Source organism: Rhamphochromis longiceps, linkage group LG4 (assembly GCF_057381845.1).
Source record: "Rhamphochromis longiceps isolate RC_006_pf linkage group LG4, R_longiceps_female_GT1.1, whole genome shotgun sequence".
In the NCBI taxonomy this organism is placed as follows: domain Eukaryota; kingdom Metazoa; phylum Chordata; class Actinopteri; order Cichliformes; family Cichlidae; genus Rhamphochromis; species Rhamphochromis longiceps.
Window position 1 is genome coordinate 37528391 of NC_140560.1, and position 12308 is coordinate 37540698.

A 12308-nucleotide genomic window follows, 5' to 3' on the forward strand; every position below is an offset into this window, starting at 1 on the left:
TAAAACTACCATTTTCTACATTCACTAAACCCCCCCCCTGCTATAATTATGCCACATGTTCATTATGGGTCCATCAGCAGGCCAGGAATTCCTTCTTTAGAGCAGAGTCCACGCCAGCCTCGTCTTCGGCAGACAAGAAAGAGCCTCCCATCTTCTTGTCCTTCCGCTGGCCCATCACTTCCCAGCCCGGCTTGCGTTCTGCACCCGAATCCATCATGCGACCACCGCCACAGCTCCCCTTGCGTCGGTGTCCTGTAACATAACAAATAGGGGCCAGAACCTCTGCCCTGCTGCCAATCACACGCGTCGTCTCTTACTGTTGCCGTTCCATGAGGTCAGGACTGGGTCGCCGCATCACACTGGCCATCTCGCATTAACCTTCCAGTCTGGGGCCTCTCTCTTCAGTGCCCAGCTAGCCTGTTTTTAAAAGGTCTTTACACAGCTGATAGGCCACCTCTGGACACACCCCTGCCTCAGCAGGTGGTCCCTATCAGCTAATTTGTCCCATGTGCAGCCAGTCCACAGTGGACAAAAACCATGTCACATAAAACACTAAAAACCATGCAAACAAAACGACACCCACAAACAAACACCAAAATCAGAACAAAAACAATATACAAGATAAATACAAATTTCCACTGTGTGACATGTACAGAAGAAATTTCTCTGTGCGATGAAATTCTTCCTTTGCTGTCCACACACACAAGTTTGGTAGGGTTGAAGGAACAAACTGAGGATAAAAATAAGACAAGTTATTAGGATAAAATAAGGATAAAAATAGTAAAAGACATGTAAATGAAGACAAGTGAGGTATGCAGTTGTCAATGTAAAGGCATGTACAAAGGAGCTTAGAGTGCAAATTGCAGTTGAGGTAGGTTCAAGAGTCTGATGGCTGTGGGGAAGGAGGAGTAGCTTTCACACTCCTAAACCTTCGTCCCAGGAGGAGAAGTGTGAACAGTCCGTGTTGGGGGTGTGTGGGGTCTTTGAGGATGGAGGCAACTCTCCTCTGGACTCTGCGATGGTTGATGCTCTGCAGAGAGGGCAGCGGGGCCCTGATGATCTTCTCCTGTTATCACTCTCTGCAGGCGTTTGTGGTCCACAGCAGCAGTGCTGCAGCTGGTCAGTGTGCTCTGCACAGCGCAGCTGTAGAAGCTGCGGAGGATGTTGGCCGGCATCCCAAATTTCCTCAGCCTCCTCAGGAAAGCCGCTGCTGAGCCTTCTTGACCAGCTGTGTGGTGTTCGGTGTCCAGGTGAGGTCCTCACTGATGTAGACGCCCAGGTACCTAAAGCTGCTCATCCTCTGCACTTCACTCTCCCGGATAAACAGTGGCTGGTGAGGCCTCCTCTTCTTCCTCATGTCCACTATCATCTCCTTTGTTTTATCAGTGTTGAGGGTGAGGTTGTCCTCACACCATGACAGACCGGCCACCTCTCTCCTATAAGCCGCCTCGTCCCCACCAGTGATGCGACCGATCACTGCAGTGTCATCTGCAAACTTCAGTATGATGCACAGGGTGTAGAGGGTGGGGCTGAGGACGCAACCCTGTGGAAGTGTTTGTGGTAATGCTGGCTGAAGTCCTGTTGCGATCCTGACACTGTTCTGTAGCCGGTCACAGAGCGTGGAGCGCAGCGTGAAAAGTAAATGAATGTGAAGGTTTTCAGTCATGCAGGTCATCGTAGTCTAAGGAGCTCCTTAGAAAAGTAAATGAACTTTATTTCAGTGATTTTTCAGCTGAAATCAGTTTTTACAGGAACAGAAAAAATGAGACGATGTTTCAATCATAGAAAACTTTTATTGAGCAACAATGAACTCAATCACACATCTGAGCTTCTCGTCATCGACACAGAACGCACACCTTCACTTAAAGGCACCGTGTGACGGCGTCACAGAGCAGCAGCGTGCCTTTGAGAACAGGTAAAACAGCGCCCCCTACAGTCAGTCACAGCACTGTCAGGCACTTTAACGCGACAGGTCGGCAGGAAGCGAACGCACAGGTGCAGCCGGCGATCTGACTCTGGTTTATTGTGTTTGATGACAGGAGATTAAACAGATCTGGGCTTTAATGAGACGTTTCTCTGATTGTTTAGAAAAAACATTTGATGAGGAAATAAAACATCTTTAGTTTCATTTCTGTTTGGTGATGTTTATATTTCGTGTCCAGTGTAGTGACAGGTCGCCCGACAAAGACTCAGAATAAAAGTTCCCTCCAGCCTGCAGTCACCTGCTGTGCTGGGGTGGCAGACATCTTTGCTTCTCCTGAACGTTTAAAAACCTCAGCAGCTCCAGACTTGCAGACAAATATCAGACTGCATGATTACAGATTACTCATTAAACCGAACAGTGACCGGGTCGAGATTTCTAAAGGTTTTTTTAATGGATTTTTGGTACTTGGAGCGTCACTGCTGTCATGGTGAAGAAGACAAACCTCTAAAAAAATATATACATAAATAAAAACTCTCTCACTTTGCTCTGAGGCGACAAACTCAGGACAGGCTGGAGGACACGTTGCATCACTGGGGCGAAACGTCCCTTTAAACAGCCGCACGCGAGCCCGTTTTCACTGTTACGATACGATTTTAGTTGCTGTGGTCAGAAAGTTTATGAATAATTCAAATGAAGCCTCAGCTGATACTCAACAACAAACTAACAGGCTCCTCCCACACGCCACCGCCGTCCACGACCTCTCGGCTGTTCGTCTCTTGATTTTGGCACAAAGTAGAAACATCAGCTGAGAGCTGCAGAGGTCCTGCTCTAATGTCATTAGTCTGTTTGGTTCGAACAGGAAGTGTCAGACAGCAGGCAGGAAGTCTCCGTCTGGCACGTTAAGGCGCTAAGTTGACACCTCCATGACTTCAGCGTCAGGTGGAGAGGAGAGGACCGGGCCTCGGGTCACATCTGGTTCTTAAGACAGTTTGCAAACAAACGAACAGAAACGAAGCGCCGACCTGAGACGTGGACGCCGCCACCCTCGTCTCTCCAGATAACAGGAAACAGCTGAGACAGAACGCTGACCCAGTTTCAGCTCGTGCACGTAGGCAGAAACGAGAGGGTGTGAGGAACATCCCAGCCTGTGGACGTTTATCTAAAACATTCATTAACGGTGTGATCTGAGCCCACGCTAACGGACGAGGTTCAACACTGTCAGAACAAAATACGTTTATCTAAGACGTGTTTAAAAGCGCCGCTCACGTCCTTCAATCAGGGAACTGTTTAAAAGGCATCACATCAGAAACTCATCGACCGCATCAGCGCACGAAAGCCAACACCAAAGGACCACCAGCTAACCGTGATGCGCTCTTATTTTGAAAGCTGAGTCCTTACCAACTAGCTAGGCCTGTCACTTCCTGTCTTGCTGTTGTGGTCGTTTTCGACTTCTTTCAGCTGCTTCTCCAGAGACGATCTCGCCCCACAGCTGCACTCCACCTCCTCCATCATGGACCGCAGGTGCCTGTTCTTCCCTCAGGCTCCTCTGAGGGGAAGCTGGGTGGGGGGTGGGTCACCTGCGCACACCTGCGCACACCTGCAGCAGGTGGAGAGTGGGAGTCTGTCCATGAGATAAGAGCTCACTGGAGAGGCAGCTGATTACTACATGTTTCATAAAAGGACATCGAGATCGGTTTGTGTCACGCTGCGTTCGGATCAATCGGGATTTTTAGAAACTTTCTCTGCTACAAACTCAAACTGCAAATGTTCTGTTATAAAAATATTCCACTGGAACCTTTGTGAAAACGTCAGGGGGACAATTACAGTCCCTTTAAGACAGCGGCTCCGGAGGCGTTCCCATGTACACCGCCCAAAGCACCAAAGAGCTCAGATTCACGTAGACGACCAGCGAGTCGACGGCGAGAAACCGGAGACGCTATCAGAGTTTGAAAAGCAGAAAACTGACATTGAAGTTGGAGAAATGGTGGAAAAGCTGAAGTGCCGGTGAAATCCTGCTCAAAGTGTGACGCCCGCCGGCAGTTCGTTTACAGTTAAACACGCCCCTCAAAAGCCGTCCAGCTCCATAAACGCCTCTTCACAGCCTCATCCTTACAGAAGCTACAGAGAAAAGCACAGTGGTGGCAGGTCTCCTCCTCCTCAGGGTTTCACACCTTCAGCGAGACGAGAAGCAGCTGGAGCCGTAGAGTCACCGCCGCCGGGCGGAGGTCATCGTGACGAGCTCCTCTCCTTGCTGACGCAGTCATCCTGGCTGCTCGTGTCTCCGTTGGCCGCCGTGCCACAGGTGCGTCTCTTCTTCCTTCGGTGAGACATGGCGTCGCCCTCAGAGCCCGACCCCGCCTGTGGGAGGAGACAGAGTGCACATGCTCAGACGGGTTCCACAGTGGCGACAAACTACAAGTACGAGTTTTTAACGTTTTCCAGAGGAAGTTTGTGTGTTTCCTGTTAGTCTGACGTTCACCTTTTATAAAAATGGAGTATTTGTCAGGGACAACTTTAAGGCGTGCGTGCACTCCCACAGACGCACCTCGTCACTGCATCAGTAAGAACCCTGCTGCCAGCTCAGGTGTGATGTGACAGCTGGGATCAATATAAGCCAGGACTGTACCTGAGCGATCACACTTTATATCCTGCAGCCAGGTGCCGGATCTCATTTCGGCATTCACCTACGTCTGCTGCTGCGAATATTTAAAAACACTCTGCAGGACGACCGCCCTCAGTGATTTGGATTTTCCTCCTTGGTCTAAAACTTAAACGCTTCACATAAACGTGGAAGATGAGGAGTGATATCGTTTCACAGGTGTTTCAGAACAACATCTGGAGCAAAAGTACTGTTGGACGCTTTGTCTCTTACAGCTCCACATACAGTAATCATTACCTTCTTCTAAACAGCTTCCAAGACCACCACTCCCCCTGCTGGTGGTGGTGAGTATTACATACAATAAACAGGAGAATACGTGTTAGCATAAATGTAGCTTCATAATTGTTTTTATAATTTATGAGATTATAAACTAAGGAGCACTCGTCTGCCCAGCTGGTGATGCAGCTGTGAGAAACGATGAGGCCACACGCAGCCCAGCCTGGAGTCTCTACAGGTTTGTCTATAATTCTGTGCAAAAGCCTCAGACTCTTCTCCTGCTCTCTGAAGGTCTTTGGCCGCTTTTTCACTCATTTTCAGTCCAGTCGTTGTACCTGAGCATTTTCAGACGATTGTTTGTTTGTAAAGCCTCCGAACTCGAGAATGAACCAGAGCCGAGTCTACACATAACAGACAGAACCAGTTTCATAGACAAAAAGGCAGAAACATCCGAAGAAGAGCTTGGAATAATCTGGAGAACTATTCCCGAAGATCCTTACAGAGATGAGAGTTCAGACCGAGCTGACGGTCAAATATTCAAAGCTCATCAGAACTATACACTCTGTATTGTGTTTACTGCATTTCCATGTTTCAGTAACTTGGTGCACATTTTCCTAACAAAATATGTAAAGAACTGAGGTCCAAGACTTCTGCACAGCACTGCACAGACATCTCTGTACACCTTCATATACACCTCCACTGCCTCCATCACAGGAAGTGTGTGTGTATGTGTGTCAGCACATACGTCAGAGTCTGAGTCTGACGAGCTGGAGGACGAGGACGATGACGAGTCACTGGAGCTGTCCGATGCGATGCCCGTGGACTCCTGCAGGTCCACTTTGTCTGCCAGCACCGCCAGGTCGGGCCGCTCCTGCTTCAGGATCCTGAAACAACAAAAGCAGCCACCGTTAGCGCAGCCTGCGAGAAGTCCTCACTCTACCAGCTACAGTTCACATTCTAGTCCACCCTAAAACTCAGACTGGGACCACAAAGAGATAATTCACATCTAAAGATGTCGTCCTCCTCCTGACCCGTCCTTACCGGTACCACTTCCTGGAGAGTTTGGGACGTCCTCGAACCGTTTTGTGCCACACGATGGGGAAGTTAACTGAGCTGGCAAAGTTCTGAGTGACGGCGATTGTCGTGTCCAGGTTGAGGACCACGTGCCACCATCCGCCTACAGAAAGACGAAAAAATGGTTCAACACCAAAAAGCAAAAAGATCTGAACAACCCGAACGTGGCTCTGCTCGATATCAGCTGCCCCACTGGGACATCGACCTGTTTCCACAGAAGTCCGACTGTCTTACAAACCAGAATCGACGACATTACCGACATAGCCGTTAAATGCACTGGGTGTCGGTTCGGCTCATCAGGTAGAGCAGGCGAGGCAAACACACTACACTCGAGCTGAGCTTCCACCTTTCTGCTCATCTCCGTCTCATTAAATTCAGTGTGTTTGGCACTTTGGTGAGGTGACACAACGGTCAGTGGGGACCTTTCAGGGCGATGTGGGCGCTAACAGACAGCACCTCCCTCCTGTCTCTGTGCTGTCTGTTAGGTAGGACTAAAACCTGGAGCGGTGCCCAAGGAGCAGCTGAGGGTTTAATCCGTGCTCATCACCATCAGCTCTGTCGGCATTACGTGAATGTAGGTCAGTGCGTTCTGAAAGGTCGGCGCCGCTGTCGGGTCACGGCTGGGTCAGCGAGCATTCCCACTCATCCACTGTAAACACTGAACACCAGCCTAGAGTCACTGACCGTCAGTGACATCACTGTCATCAGCACATGCGAGTTCCTGGATGGAACTGAAAGGCTGACAGTGCTCAAAACACGAAGCTTAGCTGCCCGACCAGTGCCTGTGCAAAATACAACAGCTGTGGATGAACGACATTTTATTCACCTTGATCTGCTGTGTCTGTTTGAGCGACTGTTCCATGTACAAGTTTTTCTTTCCCACGGTCACCAAAGTGAGGGTTTCTCTGAATTACTGTCGTCCTTCACCTGTGCCTGTAAAGCACCTGACTGTTCTTATGATTTGGTGCTACAGTACAAAAACACTGAATTAAAACAAAGACCCCCACATACTCATATACAGGTCATTTAACTGTAATAAGAATAAACATGACTCACATGCATACAGATTAAAAGATGGATTGAATAATGAAGCCAGTATGGAAGCGAATTCTTTTTAATGGAGGAAGCAAAACCCTGACGAGACGTCAGAAGTGCTAAACAAAAACCAATCAGATGCTCTGAACGTGTTCGAGTCAGTTTTACTTGTAAAGCATCAAATCACAAGAACAGTCACCTCAAGGTGCTTTATATCGTACAGCGGGATGCAAAAGTTTGGGCAGCCTTGTTCATAGTCATTATTTTCCTGTATAAATCATTGGTACAATAAAAACATGTCAGTTAAATATATCATAGACACACAGTGATATTTGAGAAGTGAAATGAAGTTTATTGGATTCACAGAAAGTGTGCAGTAAGTGTTTAAACAAAATCAGGCAGGTGCATAAGTTTGGGCACTGTTGTCATTTTATTGATTCCAAACCTTTAGGACTGATTATTGGAACTCAAATTGGCTCGGTAAGCTCAGTGACCCCTGACCTACATGCACAGGTGAATCCAATAATGAGAAACAGTATTTAAGGGGGTCAATTGTAAGTTTCCCTCTTTTAATTTCCTCTGAAGACTAGCAACATGGGGGTCTCAGAACAACTGTCAAATGACCTGAAGACAAAGATTGTTCAGCATCGTGGTGGGAAGGACACAGAAAGCTGCCTCAGAGATTCAAGCCGTCTGTCTCTACAGTTAGGAACATATCGAGACAATGGAAGACCACAGGCTTAGCTCAAGTTAAGGCTCGAAGTGACAGACCAAGAAACATCTCAGATAGACAGAAGTGACGGTGAGAACAGTCAGAGTCGACCCACAGACCAGCACCAAAGACCTGCAACATCATGTTGCAGCAGATGGAGTCGCTGTGCATCGTTCTAACATTCGGTGCACTTTACACAAGGAGATGCTGCATGTGAGAGTGATGCAGAGGAAGCCTTTGCTCCACCCACAGCACAAACAGAGCTGCTTGAGGTTTGCTGAAGCACATTTGGACAAACCAGCTTCATTCTGGAATAAGCTGCTGTGGACTGATGAAACTACAACTGAGTTATTTGGGCATAACAAGCGGCGTTATGCACGGAGGAAACAGAACACAGCAGTCCAAGAACAACACCTGCTGCCTCCAGTAAAATATGGTGGTGGCTCCATCATGCTGTGGGGCTGTGTGGCCAGTGCAGGGACACATGGATTTCACTCAGTATCAGCAGATTCTGGAGACCAATGTCCAGGAATCAGTGACAAAGCTGAAGCTGCGCCGGGGCTGGACCTTTCAACAAGACAACGACCCGAGACACTGCTCAAAATCCACTGAAGCTTTCATGCAGAGGAACAAGTACAACGTTCTGGAACGTTCATCTCAGCCCAGACCTGAATATTATTGAAGATCTGTGGTGTGAGTCAAAGAGAGCTGTTCATGCTCGGAAGCCATCAAACCTGAATGAACGAGAGATGTTGTGTAAAGAGGAATCGTCCAAAATACCTTCAACCACAATCCAGACTCTCAGTGGAACCGACAGGAAGCATTTAGAGGCTGGAATTTCTGCAAAAGGCAGATCTGCTAAATATTGATTTCATTTATTTTTTTTGTGGAGCCCAAATTTATGCACCTGCCTGATTTTGTTTAAACAATTCTTGCACACTTTCTGTAAATCCAATAAACTTCATTTCACTTCTCAAATATCACTGTGTGTGTCTCCTCTATGATATATTTAACTGACATGTTTTATTGTAACAACCAACGATTTATACAGGAAAATAATGACTATGAACAAGGCTGCCCAAACTTCTGCATCCCACTGTATCTATAATAATTCAGAGTAAACCCAACAGTCATGTGACCCCCTATGAGCAGCACTTTGGCGACAGTGGGAAGGAAAAACTCCCTTTAACAGGAAGAAACCTCCGGCAGAACCAGGCTCAGGGAGGGGCGGCTAACAGGTTGGGAGTTAGAGGGTTTAAACAGCATAACAGCAGCATGTAAACACACCGACACCACTTTGTAGGATTGACTGATCTTTCTGTATATTTTCTGCGTTTTGTTTTTGTTGATAATCTGAATTAGCCCTGCGACAGACTGGCGACCTGTCCAGGATGTACCCGCCTTTCACCCCATGTTAGATGTGATAGGCTCCAGCCCCCCTCCGTGACCCTGACAAGGACAAGCCAAAGAGAATGGACGGACGGATAAACTGAATTAAAAATGAATCAAGAGCATCCCTACGGACAGAAGCCATCACAGCACATCCTCACTGACCGGGCACGAACACTGTCTCCCCGGGTCTCTGCAGGATCTCCAGCGGTCTGAACTCTGCGGGCCAGGTGGGCTGCTGCGTGCGGGGATAAACCACGCTGAACCAGGTGACCGCCTCATCCTGCTGGTTGCCGCCGTCCTCTCTCGTCACTTTGATCAGCTCCCGTGGCGTGTTGGTGGGGAACAGACACCATCGCTTGTGTCCCTGAACCAGAGCGTTCCAGGCGCTGGTGCCCAGCGGGTCAATGTGGATGCCGGTGCCGGACCGGGCCGGGCCCATCACAAACCATCTGTGGGGGAAATTAAGCGAATGAAATCAGACGTCACAAGCTCAGAGAAACTAAAGATTGGCAGTAGCTCATGACTGCTACAACACTCCTTAAACTCCAGGCCTCTGGGGCCGGTGTCCTGCAGGTTTTAAAGCCTGGTTCAACACACCGGAATCAAATGATTAGTTCATTACCAGGTCATTGAATCAGCTGTGTTGGATCAAGGACACATCTAAAACCGGCCCTTGAGGCCTGGAGTTCGCTCACCCCTGCCTTAAACTTTCCCCCGCTTCCTGTTCCAATTTCCAATCTCAACTCAAGCTTTATTTAATAAGACCTGAAACCATAAACTCATCAGGAAAGTCATTGCAGAGGTCAGACACATTTTCTCAGACTATAACCACAGGAGTCGTTCCTGCTGGACCTGAGACAGAATGCAGGTTTGAGCCCCTCGGACCTGGACTCGTGCTGGATGCAAGAAGCTACCTCCTCTGTCTTTTTCTAATCACTTTGCCTCAGTGGAAAACGTCATGAGGTCAGGGAAAGGGCTGAAGTTATCCCGGCTTCAGAAAGTGACTGTGGATGATGCCGTCCTCCTCAGGATGCACTACAAAGCCCTCCTCTTTCATCTTTCACACATCAGTTCTTCCTGCTTTGCTTCATTCAAACTGAAAAATATTTCATTAAAAAATCCTAACCTTTGTAAAAGCAAACAAACTGAACTGAAGGTGTCCTGCTGAGCCGAGAAGCCTTCACATGAAATATAAGTGAAAGAGGAAATAGGCTGGAGAGGCCCAGTTTGCGCTCTGCTGTAGAAGGTAATAAAAGAACAGCTGTGGTTTCGGCTGCAGGTGCTTCACGGCCAATTATAGAAGTTAAAGACGCTGATTATTTTAGAGTTTAATCTGCCTCCAGCAATCAAGAGGGTTAATGTGGGTACTGGGACGACATATTGGTGAAATCTGAGGGCTCAAAAGCCAAATGAAACCGAACAAATCAAAAATATCAAATAATCCATCAAGAGGTCAAATTACAGCCAATAGAGATCTGACCAATCAGCTGATCAAATGAAGAGCGAGTGCTCCTGATTGGATAGAGACGGAGCAGATAAGACCACTCACCTGTAGGGCGGCCTGCGCTTCTCTCCTGCAAACTGGAAGAGGTCGTCCCTGAAGAAGACGGGAACATCGTAGTCCTCCAGCAGCTTCTGCCGCTTGGCGTGTTCACCGTAGCTGCTGTCAAAGATGTAGAGCGGGCTGTCGTCACGGGTGGACTCCAGGTACTCCACGTAGTACTTCATCTTCATCTTCACTGAGTAACCGTCATTATCCTCACCACACTTGAACTTCTGGTTGCGGTATTTGCGTTTTAAGCGCTCCAGCGTCCATTTTTCCCGTGCGGGCCAGGTCTCCTGACAGTTAAGGAGGACGACGGGCTTGTAGGGGCGCTCGAAGCGCTCGATGAACTCCTCTGTGGTCAGATGGAGGGTGTCCACGCGCTCCACACTGTCCTGAAACACAGCACAGAGTGCGTTACATATTACCATTATATGTCTTTTATAACAGCTGTAATGCCACTCCCGAACGTCACACAGCTGCAGCTCAGTTTGGTGTTTTCCTGCTTTTCATGAGATCAAACTGTGAAACCTTCCCATGTTTAAATCCTGCACATCGTTAAAATTTTAACATTTAATGGAGGGAAAACACTTCCTGTGGATGAACAAATAAAGAGTATTTGTGCCCAATATACTTCATTCTATTTTGTATCATGAATATTTTACTATTTATCTTTGATGTATTAATCTTTTTACATTATATTACGGGGTCGTTATTATAACACGGTTATTTTAGGTCATTACCAGTGTATTGTCTTTTACTGTGTTTTGTGTTTCATCGTTTTCGGTTGCAGTGGCCACTAAATGTCTGAATTACAGTTTGTAAAAGTGCTTTATGAATAAAGTTTGGTCGAAACTTTGATCGATTTTTCTTCGCAAGTACTTTTATAAAATGTTAACAAAGTTTATTAAGAGAATATAACCGTCTGCTTCTGTGATACACCTGCTGTACTTCCAGCACCTTAAGTATGTGTTATTGATACTACCCCCGGCTATCAGTACTTTTACTTCGCCTGTTCCTCCACATTCGTGTTGGCTCTCGGGTGTTATATGTGTGATGAAGACAGACGGACATTAACAGGAGCTCATATCAAACATCTCACGTGCCGGCGGCGCGAGCAGCGGCGACGTCTCCCACATTGTGTACGTGACAAGCTGCACTCCCCTGTTAGCCACTGTTAGCTTAGCATCAACAGTTACCTTCACAGTACGGTGCGACAGGTCGAAGGTCTCATGGTAGCCGTGTTTTATCCAGTCTAGCGAGTCCTTCAGTTCGGGTCTGGCGCTGCGTTTCGCCTCTTTGATCCTCTTCTTGCTCTTGTGGTTCATTCCTCCGCCCGGCGTGTTTATCTTTGCTCAGCTAGCTGTCAAGCTAACCCGGTGATACCGCACAAACACATCCAACAGCCTGCGCTCTCACCCGGCTAACTGCGCTGTTCTTACACCTTCTCCGGGTTTCTCTGATAAAACGACACAGCCACCCGCCGGGTGTGTGATAAACACGTCCTCCGATGTGAGATGGTGGATGAGACAGAACTCTTAAAACCTGCCGGGCGGATAAAGTTTGATAAACAGCTAACAGGAGCAGCTAGCTGTTAGCTGTGTGACACAATGCTTTCGCAACTGATTACGCAATTAGCCACCGCCCCTCTGGTAGTTCATTGGCTACATAAGCTACCGGAAGGTAAGTGTCAATTGGTTGGGCAGTCGAGTGAACCTTCCCGCCCGTGATTTTCATTGGCTGTTTTAACGCC

General features: G+C 47.8%; 1 protein-coding gene across 1 annotated transcript; it reads right to left on the reverse strand.

The window, feature by feature from the left end:
* Positions 1 to 3172: 3172 nt before the first annotated feature.
* jmjd6 (jumonji domain containing 6, arginine demethylase and lysine hydroxylase) lies at positions 3173 to 12188 on the reverse strand. The gene is made up of 6 exons (XM_085404895.1): positions 11755 to 12188; positions 10562 to 10950; positions 9175 to 9461; positions 5841 to 5976; positions 5545 to 5683; positions 3173 to 4282 (listed from the first exon to the last, which is right to left on the reverse strand). The coding sequence occupies exons 1-6, from the start codon at positions 11881 to 11883 to the stop codon at positions 4151 to 4153; spliced, it is 1212 nt and encodes a 403-aa protein (XP_085261021.1). The 5' UTR covers positions 11884 to 12188; the 3' UTR covers positions 3173 to 4150.
* Between the last annotated feature and the right edge of the window lie 120 nt (positions 12189 to 12308).

Coding starts and splice junctions, on each gene's coding strand:
- jmjd6 (XM_085404895.1), bottom strand. CDS start 11,883: ATGAACCACAAGAGCAAGAAGAGGATCAAAGAGGCGAAACGCAGCGCC. Junction 5,684..5,840: donor CTCTCCAGGAAGTGGTACCG/GTAAGGACGGGT, acceptor TTGTTGTTTCAG/GATCCTGAAGCAGGAGCGGC. Junction 4,283..5,544: donor CGTCAGACTCAGACTCTGAC/GTATGTGCTGAC, acceptor CTCCTCCCACAG/GCGGGGTCGGGCTCTGAGGG.